Below are 21,369 nucleotides of genomic sequence, written 5' to 3' on the forward strand. Positions count from 1 at the left end.
ATGTCATTGCTAAATATTTCTTGGGGGCCAAAAGCTAGAGCTTATGTTGTCTATATGTCATTGCTAAATATTTCTTGGGGGCCAAAAGCTATAGCTTATGTTGTCTATATGTCATTGCTAAATATTTCATGGGGGCCAAAAGCTATAGCTTATGTTGTCTATATGTCATTGCTAAATATTTCATGGGGGCCCTAAGCTATAGCTTATGTTGTCTATATGTCATTGCTAAATATTTCTTGGGGGCCCTAAGCTATAGCTTATGTTGTCTATATGTCATTGCTAAATATTTCTTGGGGGCCCTAAGCTATAGCTTATGTTGTCTATATGTCATTGCTAAATATTTCTTGGGGGCCCTAAGCTAGAGCTTATGTTGTCTATATGTCATTGCTAAATATTTCTTGGGGGCCCTAAGCTATAGCTTATGTTGTCTATATGTCATTGCTAAATATTTCTTGGGGGCCAAAAGCTATAGCTTATGTTGTCTATATGTCATTGCTAAATATTTCTTGGAGGCCAAAAGCTATAGCTTATGTTGTCTATATGTCATTGCTAAATATATCTTGGGGGCCAAAAGCTATAGCTTATGTTGTCTATATGTCATTGCTAAATATTTCTTGGGGGCCAAAAGCTATAGCTTATGTTGTCTATATGTCATTGCTAAATATTTCTTGGGGGCAAAAAGCTATAGCTTATGTTGTCTATATGTCATTGCTAAATATTTCTTGGGGGCCAAAAGCTATAGCTTATGTTGTCTATATGTCATTACTAAATATTTCTTGGAGGCCAAAAGCTATAGCTTATGTTGTCTATATGTCATTGCTAAATATTTCTTGGGGGCCCTAAGCTATAGCTTATGTTGTCTATATGTCATTGCTAAATATTTCTTGGAGGCCCTAAGCTAGAGCTTATGTTGTCTATATGTCATTGCTAAATATTTCTTGGGGGCCCTAAGCTATAGCTTATGTTGTCTATATGTCATTGCTAAATATTTCTTGGAGGCCCTAAGCTAGAGCTTATGTTGTCTATATGTCATTGCTAAATATTTCTTGGGGGCCAAAAGCTATAGCTTATGTTGTCTATGTGTCATTGCTAAATATTTCTTGGGGGCCAAAAGCTATAGCTTATGTTGTCTATATGTCATTGCTAAATATTTCATGGGGGCCAAAAGCTATAGCTTATGTTGTCTATATGTCATTGCTAAATATTTCTTGAGGGCCAAAAGCTATAGCTTATGTTATCTATATGTCATTGCTAAATATTTCTTGGGGGCCAAAAGCTAGAGCTTATGTTGTCTATATGTCATTGCTAAATATTTCTTGGGGGCCCTAAGCTATAGCTTATGTTGTCTATATGTCATTGCTAAATATTTCTTGGGGGCCAAAAGCTATAGCTTATATTGTCTATATGTCATTGCTAAATATTTCTTGGGGGCCCTAAGCTATAGCTTATGTTGTCTATATGTCATTGCTAAATATTTCTTGGGGACCAAAAGCTATAGCTTATGTTGTCTATATGTCATTGCTAAATATTTCTTGGGGGCCAAAAGCTAGAGCTTATGTTGTCTATATGTCATTGCTAAATATTTCTTGGGGGCCAAAAGCTATAACTTATGTTGTCTATATGTCATTGCTAAATATTTCATGGGGGCCAAAAGCTATAGCTTATGTTGTCTATATGTCATTGCTAAATATTTCATGGGGGCCCTAAGCTATAGCTTATGTTGTCTATATGTCATTGCTAAATATTTCTTGGGGGCCCTAAGCTATAGCTTATGTTGTCTATATGTCATTGCTAAATATTTCTTGGGGGCCCTAAGCTATAGCTTATGTTGTCTATATGTCATTGCTAAATATTTCTTGGGGGCCCTAAGCTAGAGCTTATGTTGTCTATATGTCATTGCTAAATATTTCTTGGGGGCCCTAAGCTATAGCTTATGTTGTCTATATGTCATTGCTAAATATTTCTTGGGGGCCAAAAGCTATAGCTTATGTTGTCTATATGTCATTGCTAAATATTTCTTGGAGGCCAAAAGCTATAGCTTATGTTGTCTATATGTCATTGCTAAATATATCTTGGGGGCCAAAAGCTATAGCTTATGTTGTCTATATGTCATTGCTAAATATTTCTTGGGGGCCAAAAGCTATAGCTTATGTTGTCTATATGTCATTGCTAAATATTTCTTGGGGGCAAAAAGCTATAGCTTATGTTGTCTATATGTCATTGCTAAATATTTCTTGGGGGCCAAAAGCTATAGCTTATGTTGTCTATATGTCATTACTAAATATTTCTTGGAGGCCAAAAGCTATAGCTTATGTTGTCTATATGTCATTGCTAAATATTTCTTGGGGGCCCTAAGCTATAGCTTATGTTGTCTATATGTCATTGCTAAATATTTCTTGGAGGCCCTAAGCTAGAGCTTATGTTGTCTATATGTCATTGCTAAATATTTCTTGGGGGCCCTAAGCTATAGCTTATGTTGTCTATATGTCATTGCTAAATATTTCTTGGAGGCCCTAAGCTAGAGCTTATGTTGTCTATATGTCATTGCTAAATATTTCTTGGGGGCCCTAAGCTATAGCTTATGTTGTCTATATGTCATTGCTAAATATTTCTTGGGGGCCCTAAGCTATAGCTTATGTTGTCTATGTGTCATTGCTAAATATTTCTTGGGGGCCAAAAGCTATAGCTTATGTTGTCTATATGTCATTGCTAAATATTTCATGGGGGCCAAAAGCTATAGCTTATGTTGTCTATATGTCATTGCTAAATATTTCTTGGGGGCCAAAAGCTATAGCTTATGTTGTCTATATGTCATTGCTAAATATTTCTTGGGGGCCAAAAGCTATAGCTTATGTTGTCTATATGTCATTGCTAAATATTTCTTGAGGGCCAAAAGCTATAGCTTATGTTATCTATATGTCATTGCTAAATATTTCTTGGGGGCCAAAAGCTAGAGCTTATGTTGTCTATATGTCATTGCTAAATATTTCTTGGGGGCCCTAAGCTATAGCTTATGTTGTCTATATGTCATTGCTAAATATTTCTTGGGGGCCAAAAGCTATAGCTTATATTGTCTATATGTCATTGCTAAATATTTCTTGGGGGCCCTAAGCTATAGCTTATGTTGTCTATATGTCATTGCTAAATATTTCTTGGGGACCAAAAGCTATAGCTTATGTTGTCTATATGTCATTGCTAAATATTTCTTGGGGGCCAAAAGCTAGAGCTTATGTTGTCTATATGTCATTGCTAAATATTTCTTGGGGGCCAAAAGCTATAGCTTATGTTGTCTATATGTCATTGCTAAATATTTCATGGGGGCCAAAAGCTATAGCTTATGTTGTCTATATGTCATTGCTAAATATTTCATGGGGGCCCTAAGCTATAGCTTATGTTGTCTATATGTCATTGCTAAATATTTCTTGGGGGCCCTAAGCTATAGCTTATGTTGTCTATATGTCATTGCTAAATATTTCTTGGGGGCCCTAAGCTATAGCTTATGTTGTCTATATGTCATTGCTAAATATTTCTTGGGGGCCCTAAGCTATAGCTTATGTTGTCCATATGTCATTGCTAAATATTTCTTGGGGGCCCTAAGCTATAGCTTATGTTGTCTATACGTCATTGCTAAATATTTCTTTGGGGCCTTAAGCTATAGTTTATGCTGCCTATAGGTACTCCTAGATATAGACTTTTGATCAGATATATGTGTGGCATGTTACGTTTCAAGAGACGATCTTTTTCCTTGTCAACATCCTCTGAAGAAAGATACCAATTCATGAGACACGCCCATTTAAAGTACTTTCATACAGTTTCCTTATGCTGGTGGGTTCACGACCTGCGATCCAGGAGCCTTCCACTATTCTTTCCTCCTACCAAGCCTTTCTTTGCTTATCTTTCCCGACACGGCTACAAGCTTTCTTTTTAATTAAAACACCACGGGGGGCTGCAGTGCTAATATGTTTATATTACGTCATTATTTTTTGACAATGTTTTTGTAAAGTACTTGAAAGGATGTGACGTCATAAAATGATGGCCTTTAATGTCTACTTCAAACAACACGAAGTCTCTGCTAATTCATTCTTATGTTTAATTGTCTTCAATTATTCATTCTTTGTAAGAACAGAAGTCACAGAGCAGCTCAGCCGTTGTCATACTTTCTTCTTCTGATGTGCTCACTTACTGTAATCCATGACCCCTCTTAGATGCTTGCCCTCCACGTAGGTTTACCCTGTGGTTTTTTTTTTTTCTTCCAACTATCGATATCAACCTTGAAGAGCTTCATATCACGATCAGAGAAATCTGTGTCTTTTTGTAGTGGATGATCTGCAGCTCTTCTGCCTTTCAGTAGAAATTCATACAATGTGTGATATTCGATTTGTTATATGTTCAAGATATTTACAGTCAATATAATATGCAAATTTTACAAACCATAAAGAAAAGTGCAAAAAATAAATGCAAATTGAAAAAGCATGGACGTCGGAGATCATAGGTCACCATAAATAGAATGGACCTCATTCACCAATCGTAAACAAACAACATTTAGCCACGTGGTTCTCTATCTCTTCTATCCAAAATACATAAAGGATGTCACGTGATGCGTTTTTTTCAATGCTTTATCAATATTATCACGTGGTTAAAACTTGTTTGTTTATGATTGGTGAATGAGGTCCATTCAAGAGAAAGACATGTTGCTGTTTTGATATCCGATTAGTTATAACCTTCACTGTCATACTTTGCGCCCAGAGTTGAATTCAGACTACATTAATCCAAAGACCTATTGGCTTACTCTGTTGTAAGATTGATCAGTCTTTTGAGGATCCTCTGGGGGCAACACCTTTAGATTCTGTGTAGATGAGACGTTCGTGGAGAAAAAGCTGTAAATATCGATTTTGAACAATAAGCTAAGGCTGGCTAGTAACGTCTGCTAGATACGTTTTACATAATAATGTATTTTTCTTATGCAAAGACATCTCAACCCAATCAAAACCTTCTGCTGGAAAACATTTTCTTGATTAAAGTGAATGCGCTGCTATACAGCAAAGTTGTATTTCGCTTTTTTTTTATATTTTATAGTTTAATGTAGCTCTAAGAACAAGCAACGGGGCATGTAATGGTTAAATGAGAAAGAGACTGAATAAAGAGAGAAAGTGAGAGAGAAAGAGAGAGGGATAAAGAAAAAGAAAGAGAACAAGAAAAGGAGTGAAAGAAATATTTTTTCAGATGATATGCTGATGAAGAGAAGAAATTCGATGCAATAGAAAGATCTGGTAAAATGGGTAAGGAAAGATAGAGAAAGAAAAAGACAAGAAAGAGAGGGAAAGAGAGATAGAGAGAGAAAAAGAGAGAAAAGACAGGCAGTGAAAGAAATATTTTGATATGCTGATGAAGAAATTTAATGCAAAAAAAAAAAAAGATCTAGTAAAATGGGATAGCTAAGATAGAGAAAGAAAAAGTCAAGAAAGAGAAAGACAGAAAGAGAAAGCCAGGGGGGGGAAGTAAAAGAGAAAGTGAAGAACGAGAAACGTTAAATACATGCTAAGGAACGCAAGGAAGGTATGCAAAAAAGTAACAGACATAGAATTAGAGAGAGAAATTAATTTAAAAAAAAACCCACTAATTAATCAAGGAAATTTATAAAATATCAAACAAAAGAAATGGAGAAAGAGAGTGTGTGAGAGAAAGAGAGAGACAGGGAGATAGAGAGGGAGAGATTGTGTTTATGTGTGGAAGAAACACGTAGAAATACAATGTCTGTCGTTGAACAAAAGATAACGTAAACACACGTTCTGTTGGACTATCTTTTGATGTTGGCATCAAAGGGAGGAAATACATGTGGAGAAACAGCCAATCGATCTGTTGGGGAGGGGAGGGTGATATGTTGACTGACCTTATGTCCGATGTGCTGTCAATAAGCAGGGTTCACGAGGGACATGTCATCTACATAGAACACAACAGAGACCCGACAAGTTTTACGAGACGTTAGTCATACTGATTCATCTAATACATTCCTCGTAGACATTCATCTAAAACAGTGTTTCCCAGACTTTTTCTTGAACGGGACACATCATATCTTCTGAGCATTTAGTGGAACACTTATGCTAATTATTTTAAGGAGATTAATTCACGTGTTGGACTGATAGTTCATTTTCCCAGTAGTTTGTGGAGCACCTATTCAGACCTCGCGGAACACTAGGGTCCCGCGGAACAAAGTTTGGGAAACACTGATCTAATACATTACCATGTCATAAAATTATCAAGATCTAGAATCTATGGCTTTCATTTTTTTTTTACAATCTTGTGTCATTTAAAAATATTGAAACATGACGAAACAAATATTGTTACAGTGTATCTTTTATATCTTTCATTCAATTTTTATAGAATCTTAAACATCAAATTTCATTTTATCTAACAACCCCCCCACACACACACACACACTTTAAACAAAGAAGATAAATGACAGACTATCAATACTTTTCCATTCCAAACTTGGCTTGTTCGGGTTAACAACATACAAATGTTTTAGAATTTCTACAAATGCGAATCAATATTTAAAGATTTTAGTTAATATACCTATAGCTAAAACTACGAAATGAATTTATCTCTAGTAAGTACAAACTAATAATTATCGACCTTTCAGTTCATCATCAGGAAAGTAATGTGTTTGTTTTTACTAATCTATCTGGAACTATGAAAATTACATTAGTAGGTCTTCTATTAGAGGAATATCAAGACTGAAATCTCAAATGTTATTTAATCTTAATTAGGCCAATAATAGAATATGCATCCTCTGTTTGGGATCCCCCAACTCAAGAAAACAGTAATAAACTGGAACAGACACAAAATAGAGCAGTGAGATTCATAACAGACGAATATTCACATTTGACCAGATTAACTCCTTTATTAAAATCACTAAATTTAGAAAGCCTACTGGATAGAAGACTTAAAGTAGCAATTATACATAAAACACTGAACCATAATCTTCGAATGCTTAAAAAAAATCTAAAAAAAATACTCAGAAAGACACAAAAATAAAGGCACATTCTTCGTTCCATATGATATGACAAATTTGTACAAATGCTCCTTCTGCATGGAATGGGTGGCCTGAAACAGCCAGGAAAACCAATGACTTGGCAGAATTTAAGTCATTGGTTAACATGCATGACTAGATGCATGACGCATCATCTTCTTTTTTGAAGTAACGTCTGTATTATATAAGACTAGTCGACTGGCGGCGTAGCATACACCGCTATTTTGCAGGGCCGGCCTTAGGTGACCGCCGTGGGCCCCGCACTTTCATAGGACCCGCGCTAATTCTAGATGTATAAATTATTAAATTAAAATATTGTACAACTTATAACAGATTTCCCGCTGCCTCCTGTAGATTTAACAGGAGATCCTGGAAATCTCCTGAAATTTTGGGGTGAAATTTTGGGGTGTCATTCAATAAGAAAAATGCCAATCCTACGCGCGATAAAAAAAATCGGCATTATCCCGTAATTGTGTAATCTGGTAAAAGAAGCTTCTCGCGCATCAAACTAATGAAGAATTAATTTAGTTCAACAATTCTCGTAGATATATTGAATCATTTGTTGCTATTGAGCGTGAACTATGTAGGAAATAAAATGTTCATGATACACTGTATGACTTTGCTACACTTAAGGTTCGTGGGATAACTCTATCCGCAGAAATAAAAGAGTGATCTTTCCTTTACTTCTTCTTCTCGTCCAAACTCTTGAGCGAAGAAGAGAATTATATATATAGATAAGATATTGTTGGTAAGTTCCGACTACCGAAGTAAATATTAATCTTCTGCAACAATAGTTTGAAAAGACAATTAGAGTTTATGCATTCATAATAATAAAGCATGTGTTCGAGTCCGAAGATTAATGAGATATGCAGTATTTCCCGTGGCTACGCAGCCCCGGCTGCGACATATATATTTTGCCACACCAGCGCAGGCGTAACCATTGTCCGCCAGTGGTCGATTGAGATTTTCTTTTCGACGTCTATGTCTGCCCTCGCATATTCAAATATTTCAGTGCTTTTTTTAAATTCACTCTTGTCAAAATATTCTAGTTATTGTTACTATTCTACTTATCTACATTTTGAAAGGGAGATCAGCCAGAATAAAACAAATTGTGAAGTTTTAGTTTTCAAGAGTTGCTGAAGCAAGTTGTCTACCCATGGGAAATGAGGAGTTTTATGAACTGCTGACTAAGACAATGACATCATTAGCAGTCAAGACAGTCAGTGAAAAACATCACAGTGTCACTTCAACACGTGATCAAAGGTGGCACAGTGTGTCGCCATCACTACCATAATGTTCCCATGTCTGGCACAGCTGGGCGCCTTGTTTTGTTTTGTACATGGCCGCCATTATAGATTTAAAGGCACTACTTATAGCTAGAGCTTGGTAGTAGATATAGGAACTTATTTGGGTGGTCATTAAGAAATAGTCAAAGATATATTTCAAAATCTCTTAGTTATAAATGAATAAGAACTCCCCCCCCCCACTGGAATACAGAATTGGGTTCATGTTCAATAAATTGTACTATATAGATATTTGGTCATAATGATATATCTGTTCAACTGTTTTAAAATATAGACACAAAACCTGAATAAGGTATAAAGTGCAAGTGTGTTTCTTAACCATTGTGTTATAGTTGTGTTTTCTATTTAACGTTTTCTTTCATAGTATACACTTTTTTAAGTATACACTTTTTTAAGTATACACTTTTTTAAGTATACACTTTCTCAGTATACACTTTCTAAGTATAAATTTCTCAGTATATACTTTCTATGTAAAAACTTTCTCAGTATACATTTTCTTAGTATACACTTTCTCAGTAAACAGGATGTTTGTAATACAGTATCAGGATGTATATAACCTTCCAAGAACCTTCCTACTGGGAACAGTACCAGAGAAAAGAAGAAGCATAGAAATAGAAAGCAGTGGGAAGACAACATCAACCAATGGACAAGCTAGCCATTGAAAGAGATTCTAGTCAAGACAAAAGACAGGAAGGGAAAAAAAGAAGGTCGATAGATGATATTTAGAGCCCTAACAGTACAACAGACTAAAGGATAGGGGACGATAGAAGTAGTGATTGTAATAATTGTGAACTCTATGCAACAAAAACTGTTAGAACGTATTGACTGTTAAATAGAAATGCTAAAACTTATCCCATTGATTTAAGATTGTGGTTACAAAGCTAAAGTATTTCAAAGGACCAGACCACGTGGCTCTAAATATCAAACCATTTACAGTAATTCTATGTAAGCGCTGATCTGTTGAACGGATATCTCTCCAGCCCTGCCATTATTCGCGTCCCGAGAATAGTCTGAAATTATTGACAGAAACGGTGTGATAGTTATTGAAGCCATTCTCGTATTGGACACTGAGAGTTGGATCTGTGTTTATTATGGTGTTGCTGTCATTCTCTTGGTGTTGCTGTTTATGACGGTGTTGCTATTTATCATGGTGTTGCTTTGGTAATCAATGTTGTTTACAATGGTATTGCTCTGTTTATAAGGGTTTTGCTGCGTTTATAAGAGCGTTTTTCAATGTATCGAGGTCTTTTTACGCTTATCATAGTGTTCCTAAGCTCTGTATCTCTTTTACCATAAAATCAAAATTGGGGAGAAAATCTACTATGAAAGAAAACGTTAAATAGAAAACACAACTATAACACAATGGTTAAGAAACAAACTTGTACTTTATACCTTATTCAGGTTTTCTTGTCTATATTTTAAAACAGTTGAGCAGATATATAAGTTTTGTGGATTAAACAAGAGAGAAAAGCAACGTTTCTTTTTTTAAAAGCTTATATCAACTCACTCTGTCTGCCTTGTCTGGTAAAAAGTTTGTATACATTATTTCTCCCACACCCAATCGCGGATCAAGCTGAAATTTTGCAAACGTATTTCTTGTACCTGACAAAACAAGAATCAATTTAATCAATTAGTTAATTAACTATAGTTTATTAATTATTTTGTTTGCTATCTCTAACAAGGGAAAGAAATTGTACTTGACTAAAGTGGTGGTACAAGCTGAATTAGTCTCCTTTATATAGATATATATATTTGAAGACAATGCCAAAAAAGTAAATAAAAACTGTTTACCATTTTAATGCTATGTTAAAATAACCCTCAACATATACCATTTTTAAAAAGGCAGCCATTATTTTTTCTTAATTTAAACAACAGTACATCCTTTCATTTGTCCTCGTGTAAATAAAATCATAGTTCAATAATGCAATTATTTAAATGAAGGCGTGGTCTAGTTTAAATCGAAATGATTCTTGAGCTCTAGTCTAGCAGTCTTCACTGACTTCCGATCTGGGGTCTAAAGAATGTCTGCTTATTTTCAAGAATCTATTTATTCTCAATCTTCCAGCTGTCTGGAAAGTCCTAGATTAATGTTATTTGTGCGTGTGTGTGTGTGTGCTTCGGTATTCAGTTGTATATTTAACCTCAGTCGCCTGCTTATTGTCCAGTGGCTTTTAAGCTCAACTCCGTGATAAAGCATTTTTATTATAGAGCTGAACGGCTTCTACTAGCTATTATTATAGCTGGCATAATATGAGGGTAACTATAGTTAATAATAGTTTACATAGGGGAGAAATAAAAAAAAAATTAACATTGGTTTACAAATGTGCTTTATCTATAGATCTAGTTCTCATTGTTATACTAATGACAGGCTGTAATAGATGACAAATGTCGTAAGGCCTAGACAGGGGCCTAAGTTTATACTAAATATAGCGATAAATTAATTGACATAAAGATCATTTATTGTTTAGATTTGTAGATTTTTTTGTTTTTTTTTTTGCTATTTTAGTGTTGTTGATTTTTAGTTCGTTGAATTTCGTTTTTTATAAAACATGTCTAATTAACAATGAATCTACTTAACATACACACAAAGAAGTTTTTTTTTTTTTTTGGGGGGGGGGGGGGGGGCGGAGAATAAAATTTTTTAATGCAACGGAACCTACTTTCCAATGGAGCAGTACGACTGACTACTTGACAGAGACTGCTTGAAATAATGCACTAAACTGCCCATGAATTACTTTTCTTTTCAAATTCAGTATTGAAAGGAGTCAATTGTACTAGAGACTGGAGGGCATGGGCGTAGCAATGGTGTTTTTTTTGGGTTCAACCCCCCCCCCCCACCGCGAAATGAATTTAGTGACTGATTTTTTTGCTTTGATTTTGTTTAGTGAGATTTTAATATTAAACCATCACTTGCCCCAGCGCAGCCAAGGGGTTTTGAGTTTAAAACCCCTACCGGGGGGGGGGGGGGTTGTAGTTAAATCCCCCTCTTCTATAAAACAAAACAAAACAAAATAATGCAAACGACAATCCCCAAATTCCAAGAGCATAGCTAAGGTTTTAAAACCCCCTACGGAATTTACGATAAAACCCCCTCTTCAATATAAAAAAAGCAAATTACACTTTCAAAATTCTATGAGAGTAGACAAAGAGGTTTTGAGTTAAAACCCCCCTTCAACTGGGTTTGAAGCTAAAAAAATACCTCTTCAATATGAACAAAGCAAATTAAAGACTCAAAAATCTTTGAGCGTAACCAAAGGGGTTTTAAATTTAAACCCCCCTTCAGCTGGGTTTGAACTTCAGTTTGAAGCTAAAAAATACCTATTGTAAAAAAAAAAAAAGCAAATGACACACTCAAAATGCTATGAGCGTAGCCAAAGAGGGTTTTGAGTTTAAACCCCCCTTCAGCGGGGTTTGTTGCTAAAAAATATCTCTTCAATATAAAAAAGTAAATTACACACTAAAATTCTTTGAGCTTAGCCAAGCCAAAGGGGAGTTTTGAGTTTAAACCCCCTCCTCCAGATGGCTTTTTTTTTAAAGTTTAAAACCACTCCAGATGTTTTTGAGTTTTCCCCTACAGAGAGTTTTGTTGTGGGGGGGGGGGGGGGGAAACAACCTGGCTACGCCCATGCTGGAGGGCAAAGTCATTTTGTAGTTTGATATTAGCTCATATTACAAAGTCTTCGGGCATAGCAAAGGCCTTCTTTCAAGGAACAGTATCAGAAAAGAGAAGAATATGCAGAAGCGAAAGCGATGGGGAAGACAACATAAAAGAATGGATGGGTCTGCCATTGAAAGAGGCTCTATCCAATGCAAAAGACAGAGAGGAATGGAGAAAGACGGTCGACAATTCTTGTGTGGTGCCCCAATGGTACAGCAGACTATGAGATAGGGGAAGGTGAGGTATTACATGAATGAAATCAAACAAGATCCATAGCAGAGATTCAAAGATACTCTCAAGTCTATTTTGTAACTCATTTTAAAAACTAGATTAAATCGTCTTTATATGGACTGTCTTATGATCCATTGGAATATCTTAGTGGAATAATCACAATTGTGTATTTTCTATATAAATCAATTAGAGTTTGATATTTCCAAACTCAATCAGATGAAATGAATATTCGAACTATGAACTAATAATTTACATCAAACATAAACTACTTGTAAAAATTGCATCAAGGTAGCTTGACAGTCAGTTATCTATCAATATGAAACAATGAACTGTGAACTAAAAAAAACAATAATCGATATCTACTGACAGGGACGGACTGGGTGTCAAAATCGGCCCAGGCATTTCTATACATACCGGCCCATAAATTCTATATCATAGTATAATCATGCGATGGGCCTCCAATTATAGGCCTACCATTCCTCAAAATCATTGTTAAGTTTAACAATGTATCGATAACTGTACGCAAGCTATATATCTTTATAAGAAATATAGTCCTTGTGTTGCTTTTTCATCGCTAAGTGTTCAGGCCCTAAAAGGATGAAGCCTACCTGTAGCACTGTCTACTGATGGAGGCTATTAAATTATTTCGGAAAATGTGTTTAATTAGTATTCTAGGACCTACAATGTAGAGTCTGTAAACGATTTTTTAAAATCATGACGCTCTGAGGGCCACTTTATAAGAGAATATCATAAAACCTTTAACAATTTAATACGTGCCATAGTTTCACTCATGCGGCCCTTTAGGTCGTCCTACCAGCCCATTTGGTTACCGGCCCACCGGGCACTTGCCCGAATGCCCATATAGCCAGTCCGCCCCTGTCTACTGACCAATGACTATGCTAATCGATGACCAACTACCCCAATATCTTGCCTCGTTTCCTTTTTGTAATCCTCTTAAGATCTTTCTAGATGACTACGTCAAGGCTTTTCCCGAGGCTTATACCTGACCAACACCTACCCAACTTGACCTGGCTTAACACTCAGTAGCCGTGATGTGCAAGTTGAACTTGACCTTCCGAAACTCTTCCTAATGAGTGCTCTTTTGTTTAAAAAAAATAATAAATATGCGTATTACATGCACATATAAAGAAAAATATTTAAAACAAGATCACTCTGGTTCGTAATTTGCCTAAAAGTAAAGCGTTATTTGTCCTACAAAGGACTAGCAGGGGTCGCCTTCGAGTTTCTTTCATTATCTTGTTGTTTTGTCTTCTAATCTTAATGAATGAGAGCTATATAAATAAAGTAAGGGTCAGAGATACATATAAAATATGCAGCACTCAGTTCTTGGAAATAAAAATGCAAAACTTCGACAAGTAACACATTCTTTGATTTCCCCAGAACACGAGCAAGTATGGCGCTCACATAGAAACACACATACGCAGAAGAGAAACCAGAAACATAGATTCATGAAGACATATCGATAATAAGCCAGAGTCGGGAGCCTTGCTCAGCGCTAGCCCCGGGCGAAGCATTTTGAGATTTATTTTCTGCCGTCTAAAGCAACTCGCTCAAAGCAGGCTCTGTCCTGTGCAGGCGATTGAGAACGTCTTTAGTTGGCAGTGCAAATAGAAGGCTAATGGATGACGCGGTTAATGGGTGCGCGCGCTCGTGAACAGTTTTCAAAAGAACCTCCATCCACTTGTAAGAGATTTCTTCTTCCGAGTCGTCTGAGAAAAACAGGACAAGGGGAGAGAAAAGAAGGAACCATAAAGGGAAAAAAATCACATCTATAATGTATTAGATCTAGATCTTGGAGTTTATAAAAGAGATTGATCAGTTTAATAATTAACTTTCCCGATCTGGTTTCGCGAGAGTATCTGACCTATTAGGATTTTTTTCAAGAGGTTAATTGATGCTATTTCTATTGCAGGAATGGTTGTAAAAAAGTTGTATACTGTATATTCTATTAATGTATTCATTTTGTCATGTCCAAAGTATTTCTAGTGGAAGGATGCCTTTTGCATAATATATTATTTAGGCCTATTTAAAATACTAAAATGCTGATAACGAGCCCATTGGCAATTAAAAAAAACAACACTTAGCTATTCGAGAAAAACTATGTTGAGAAGCAAACAAAAAAAAAAACAAAAACAAAAAACAAGAAAAAAACAACAGAGAAATCAGACAGAAACAGTTCAATAATTATATCCAATTCAACTTCCCGCTACAGGTCCCTTATGTAGGCCTCATGTCGGAGTGAAACTTCCCGCTACAGGTCCCATCTGTAGGCCTCATGTCGGAGTGAAACTTCCGGCTACAGGTCCCATATGTAGGCCTCATGTCGGAGTGAAACTTCCCGCCACAGGTCCCATATGTAGGCCTCATGTCTGAGTAAAACTTCCCGCCACAGGTCCCATGTGTAGGCCTCATGTCGGAGTGAAACTTCCCGCCACAGGTCCCATATAAAGCTCTCATGTCCAGTAAAACTTCCCGCTACAAGTCCCATATGTAGGCCTCATGTCTGAGTGAAACTTCCCGCCACAGGTCCCATGTGTAGGCCTCATGTCGGAGTGAAACTTCCCGCCACAGGTCCCATATGTAGGCCTCATGTCGGAGTGAAACTTCCCGCCACAGGTCCCATATAAAGCTCTCATGTCCAGTAAAACTTCCCGCTACAAGTCCCATATGTAGGCCTCATGTCTGAGTGAAACTTCCCGCCACAGGTCCCATATGTAGGTGTCATGTCGGAGTGAAACTTCCCGCCACAGGTCCCATATGTAGGCCTCATGTCCAGTAAAACTTCCCGCTACAAGTCCCATATGTAGGCCTCATGTCTGAGTGAAACTTCCCGCCACAGGTCCCATGTGTAGGCCTCATGTCGGAGTGAAACTTCCCGCCACAGGTCCCATATTTAGGCCTCATGTCGGAGTGAAACTTCCCGCTACAGGTCCCATATGTAGGCCTCATGTCGGAGTGAAACTTCCCGCCACAGGTCCCATATGTAAGCCTCATGTCGGAGTGAAACTTCCCGCTACAGGTCCCATATGTAGGCCTCATGTCTGAGTGAAACTTCCCGCTACAGGTCCCATATGTAGGCCTCATGTCGGAGTGAAACTTCCCGCCACAGGTCCCATATGTAGGCCTCATGTCTGAGTGAAACTTCCCGCCACAGGTCCCATATGTAGGCCTCATGTCGGAGTGAAACTTCCCGCTACAAGTCCCATATGTAGGCCTCATGTCTGAGTGAAACTTCCCGCCACAGGTCCCATGTGTAGGCCTCATGTCGGAGTGAAACTTCCCGCCACAGGTCCCATATGTAGGCCTCATGTCGGAGTGAAACTTCCCGCCACAGGTCCCATATAAAGCTCTCATGTCCAGTAAAACTTCCCGCTACAAGTCCCATATGTAGGCCTCATGTCTGAGTGAAACTTCCCGCCACAGGTCCCATATGTAGGTGTCATGTCGGAGTGAAACTTCCCGCCACAGGTCCCATATGTAGGCCTCATGTCCAGTAAAACTTCCCGCTACAAGTCCCATATGTAGGCCTCATGTCTGAGTGAAACTTCCCGCCACAGGTCCCATGTGTAGGCCTCATGTCGGAGTGAAACTTCCCGCCACAGGTCCCATATTTAGGCCTCATGTCGGAGTGAAACTTCCCGCTACAGGTCCCATATGTAGGCCTCATGTCGGAGTGAAACTTCCCGCCACAGGTCCCATATGTAAGCCTCATGTCGGAGTGAAACTTCCCGCTACAGGTCCCATATGTAGGCCTCATGTCTGAGTGAAACTTCCCGCTACAGGTCCCATATGTAGGCCTCATGTCGGAGTGAAACTTCCCGCCACAGGTCCCATATGTAGGCCTCATGTCTGAGTGAAACTTCCCGCCACAGGTCCCATATGTAGGCCTCATGTCGGAGTGAAACTTCCCGCCACAGGTCCCATATGTAGGCCTCATGTCTGAGTGAAACTTCCCGCCACAGGTCCCATATGTAGGCCTCATGTCGGAGTGAAACTTCCCGCCATAGGTCCCTTATGTAGGCCTCATGTCGGAGTGAAACTTCCCGCCACAGGTCCCATGTGTAGGCCTCATGTCGGAGTGAAACTTCCCGCCACAGGTCCCATATGTAGGCCTCATGTCTGAGTGAAACTTCCCGCCACAGGTCCCATATGTAGGCCTCATGTCGGAGTGAAACTTCCCGCCACAGGTCCCTTATGTAGGCCTCATGTCGGAGTGAAACTTCCCGCCACAGGTCCCATATGTAGGTCTCATGTCGGAGTGAAACTTCCCGCCACAGGTCCCATATGTAAGCCTCATGTCGGAGTGAAACTTCCCGCCACAGGTCCCATATGTAGGCCTCATGTCTGAGTGAAACTTCCCGCCACAGGTCCCATATGTAGGCCTCATGTCTGAGTGAAACTTCCCGCCACAGGTCCCATATGTAGGCCTCATGTCTGAGTGAAACTTCCCGCTACAGGTCCCATATGTAGGCCTCATGTCGGAGTGAAACTTCCCGCCACAGGTCCCATGTGTAGGACTCATGTCGGAGTGAAACTTCCCGCCACAGGTCCCATATGTAGGCCTCATGTCGGAGTGAAACTTCCCGCCACAGGTCCCATATGTAGGCCTCATGTCGGAGTGAAACTTCCCGCCACAGGTCCCATATGTAGGTCTCATGTCGGAGTGAAACTTCCCGCCACAGGTCCCATATGTAGGCCTCATGTCGGAGTGAAACTTCCCGCCACAGGTCCCATATGTAGGCCTCATGTCGGAGTGAAACTTCCCGCCACAGGTCCCATATGTAGGCCTCATGTCTGAGTGAAACTTCCCGCCACAGGTCCCATATGTAGGCCTCATGTCGGAGTGAAACTTGTATGAACGTTTATTTTGTTGAGTTATGGTTCTTTGTTTTCATGTTTAATGTACACATGGTAAAAACAAAGCCCTCAAAGATATACTACAGATTTGTTTCCCTTAATTATTATTGCCTAAATGGGCCATTTAGTTGTTTTGTTGTTTTTTTTCTTTAATATTGCCTTTTATTTTTCGGAATTTTAGGACGTCTTGAGAGGTCACGTGGTGGGGACTATTACAGAAAATTGTTTAAGTTCGACTATACAGTTAAGTAAAAATTTGAAACTAACAATAGATAATTATTAAATCTATTTCCATAAGCACCTCCCTGGCACAGTGGTTAGTGTGTTGGCTTGAAGAGGCTGAAGCGGCTTTAGCCCTCGAGTTCGAATTCAGGTCTTTCACCTTTAAATGTATTTAAAATACAATCACCCAGATATCGCTTCATTCTCTCCTTCCCACTTGCCCAACTGGTCCAGACATGGGATGGGATCAGTGCGCATTGAGAAAGCTAAAAGCATGAAACTGCACTTAAAAAGAACAATAGCTACAAATATTTGTAATCGAACAAATTTATTATAGTTAGTCTTGATCTACTACTATTTTTATTACATGACTGATCCAGACTAATTGATAGAAATACGCTTAATATAGCTTAGTTTTTTTTTATGTTCTTTTTTTAGAATTTTTTTTCCCCATATGCTATTGTCATCTCATTAAGAAAGCAACTTTTGGAAATTTAACTACAAGAACTTAGCAACAAAACACAGCATTGGTTTGAAAACAAAGTTTGGATATTTCATTTTCCAAACCAGAGTGCTCACGTCCAGGAGCCAGGTAACCATGGCAGCACGCAGTTACAATAGAGCTTTCTGTGTTTAAAATCTAAGCCTGATAGACGGACAGACAGATCACACACAATAAAAGGGGCTTTTTCATATTTCGTAAGGCCGTTTAGTTGACGGTAGTGTGCATTTTAAATGACTCTTTGTTGCTTTGACCTTACTAAGCTTCTTTTACAATGAAGTCTTTACCTCTGGAAGGCCATGTACACTAATAGGCTAATTTAGCACCAGAGAGAGAGAGAGAGAGAGAGAGAGAGAGAGAGAGAGAGAGAGAGAGAGAGAGAGAGGTAATAAGAGAGAGAAAGAAAGGGGGGGTAATGAGAGAGAGAAAGAGAGAGAGGTAATAAGAGAGAGAAAGAGAGAGAGGTAATAAGAGAGAGAGAGGTAATAAGAGCGAGAGGTAATAAGAGAGAGAAAGAGAGGGGGGGTAATGAGAGAGAGAAAGAGAGAGAGAGGTAATAAGAGAGAGAAAGAGAGAGAGGTAATAAGAGAGAGAGAGGTAATAAGAGAGAGAGAGAGAGGTAATAAGAGAGAGAAAAAGAGGGGGGTAATGAGAGAGAGAGAAAGAGAGGTAATAAGAGAGAGAAAGAGAGGGGGTAATGAGAGAGAGAGAAAGAGAGAGGTGGAATTAGAGAGAGAATGAGAGGGGGGTAATGAGAGAGAGAGAAAGAGAGAGAGGTAATAAGAGAGAGAAAGAGAGGGGGGTAACGAGAGAGAGAGAAAGAGAGATGTAATAAGAGAGAGAGAGAGAGAGGTAATAAGAGAGAGAGAGAAAGAGAGAGAGGTAATAAGAGAGAGAGAGGTAATAAGAGAGAGAAAGAGAGGGGGGTAATGAGAGAGAGAGAAAGAGAGAGAGATGTAATAAAAGAAAGGAAGAGAGAGAGAGAGGTAATAAGAGAGAGAGAGAGAGAAAGAGGATGGAAAAGGTGTGAAGAAGTATCTATCTCTAATCTAAACCAATTCTCTTACCTGAATGCTTATAGACGTAGAAAGGTAGTGAAGTAAAGCCACTGTATCCGAGGCTGGTAAATGCGCAAATTGCACCTAGCTGTAGCAAGCTCCATTTGGAAGGGCAGGGGTTCAAATCCACAGAATCGGACATGTTTATATTGTAGAATATTTATCCAATGCGTTCAGTGAGTTCAGCCAATGATTGTAAGTACACTTGCACTTCAATTGAAGTCACTTTAACAAACTATTCTCTGACCAATACAATGGATGGCACATCAAAGTTTACATTGAGATTCCAAAACTTTTGAATAACTTTTTTTTCCTTTTTTTTCCCCCTGTATAATTGTCCTAAACCAAAAGTAATGAAATTAGAATAGAATGTGTTTTGTAATCATTGTAAGTATAGTCATTAAATGATTTCGATGACTTTTCAATTGTGTCACTAGACTATGCACCATGGGTACGACTAATTGCTTGGAGTAAAAAAAAAAAAAAGAATTAAAAAAAAACAACCTTGTCTTCCCTGTGCCAACTTCCAAACGTCGTTAGGTGAACGATGGCGGGTCTGCGAGTTAATGAAAGCCTACACAATGACTGACCTGATCATTAGTTCCTATTACCGTCTGGAGTGGGAGATCTGGGTGAAATGTGTGACGCCAATCTTGGGAGACTCACACCAACACTCGGAGACGAAACAAAATAATGCTCACGCCAGTGGCGGGTCTTTGGATGCGAAGAGAGGGAGCAGCTCACTGGTGGGTAAGGGTGAGGAGCGGGATCGAAGTGGCCGTACTCACTTTCAACCCCGTCTCCTCCCTCACTCGGATCTTCTGCCTCTCTCTCCTTCATTCTCTCTCTGTGAGTTATATTAAGGGCGGCCTGGGCGGGGCGTCATATTGTGTTTTTTTTCTTTTTTTTTCTTTAATGGTTTCTTTCAAGTGGTGATAATTTGTTTTATTAATTTTCTGTTTTTCTTGCTTTCAAGCGATTGATCCATTTTTCTTTATGTCGGGGAGCCAGTGTCTGTTTTCTCTCCACATTCTTCTCTTGTTTTTGTCCATCTATTTCATCCATCTTTTTGTCTCTTTCTTTCTCTTCGCTTTCTTATTATTTTCTTTAATCCATCTGTATTCATTCTATCTTTTAAATATTTTCTTTTCTGCCTGTCTCTCTTTCCGTCTCTCTCTCGCTCTCTCTCTCTCTCTGTTAGCTTGTCTGGCCAATAACCATCAAACTAAACATCTATCTGCTCAGATTTTGCTTTTTAATTTTTTGAATCTTGTCTCTATTTGTCTGATATGTATAAAATATATTGACCAAAAGCAATGTGTATGAAACTCAACGAGGGTTGATCGGGAAAGATGATGGATGATTATTTACTTCTGATATGAAGACACATCTTGCCTACCACATGTTGCCTGGAATGTTTGCTGTCACTGCCTCTATCAGCCCAACGGCCCAACCACAATGTCACAGTCCGTGTCGGTCTCTATTCTCTCTGATTGTTCCAAGAACTGTTGCTTTCCTACACCCCCAAAAGTATCTACCACTTGCAGGAACGATTTCCCCACTGTTTCTGAGACACCTTCCTATCCAGACAAAATCTGACAGAGCAACTGAAATGTTTCTCAGCTTGCTGCCCTTGTCTACTGGTGATGATCCCTGGTGTAACTGTAGTGGGGCGAGACAAGTTCTAGCCCAAAAACATAATGTTAGTCCTTAGGGCGGAAATCAACTGTCGATTTAACAGTCCGTGCATAGCCAGTGATGAATAGTGCCTTGATGCGCACCATAAGCACCTGTGCAAAACAGATACATTACGTAATAATTAGTAAAAGTCTTGTAAGTCTCAATCTACATGACCGTTCTGTCTACTTATACTCTGTTGTCACCAACATGTCCAATAGGCCAATAGGACTAGACTCAACTCATTGTAACACCCCCCCCCCTAACAGAAGCTTTCTGACGCTGATTATACTCACTCCTCTCGTTACGCTTACTCGGTAAAACGTTTATGTTCCTAATGGCCTCTACAATAGTCACACCCTATTAACGATTACTTCAACATTTGTGATAGCGATGTGACTAGTCCAGTCAAGGTATCCTCCTGGTCTCAATGTGGCTCGTGGTGGAACTATCCTTACGGTGAGATTCGCCAACATCAGAATGAAAAGTGACTTTCAGTGGGCTTTTACAATACCGAATACATTGCACATAGTGAGGATGAAAGAAAGCCTGCTAAGCCCCCAGCCACATCTTCTACAGCGTTCATCACGTTTATAGCACGCTGTAGTGGAGGCCTTAATACGATTATATCAGAGGCGGCCTTGGGGTGGCGATTTGGGCACCTTGGGAGGGGGCGTTAAAACGAGAATTTTTTGTCACCGTCAGCCCATCGTAAAAATATTCATGGCCTTGATATCACACTCACCCAGATCCCCGCGCACTGCTAAGGCCGCCTCTGGTTATATAATGCTACAGCAGTGATGTCCAGA

The 21,369-nt window shown here is 38.8% G+C and overlaps 1 protein-coding gene across 1 annotated transcript in view; it reads right to left on the reverse strand.

Moving 5' to 3' along the window:
- The window catches only part of LOC106065310 (sodium- and chloride-dependent neutral and basic amino acid transporter B(0+)-like), a 135,585-nt gene that overhangs the window by 111,149 nt on the left and 3,067 nt on the right, over positions 1-21,369 (reverse strand). Inside the window, exons 2-3 of the mRNA XM_056044002.1 lie at positions 19,388-20,673; positions 18,893-19,222 (exon numbers count right to left, since the gene is read on the reverse strand). Of these exons, the coding sequence (XP_055899977.1) occupies positions 18,893-19,025 (133 nt within the window). The 5' untranslated portion in view covers positions 19,026-19,222; positions 19,388-20,673. The remainder of the gene's footprint in view (positions 1-18,892; positions 19,223-19,387; positions 20,674-21,369) is intronic.

The sequence above is a fragment of the Biomphalaria glabrata genome, chromosome 1, assembly GCF_947242115.1.
Source record: "Biomphalaria glabrata chromosome 1, xgBioGlab47.1, whole genome shotgun sequence".
Lineage (NCBI taxonomy): Eukaryota > Metazoa > Mollusca > Gastropoda > Planorbidae > Biomphalaria > Biomphalaria glabrata.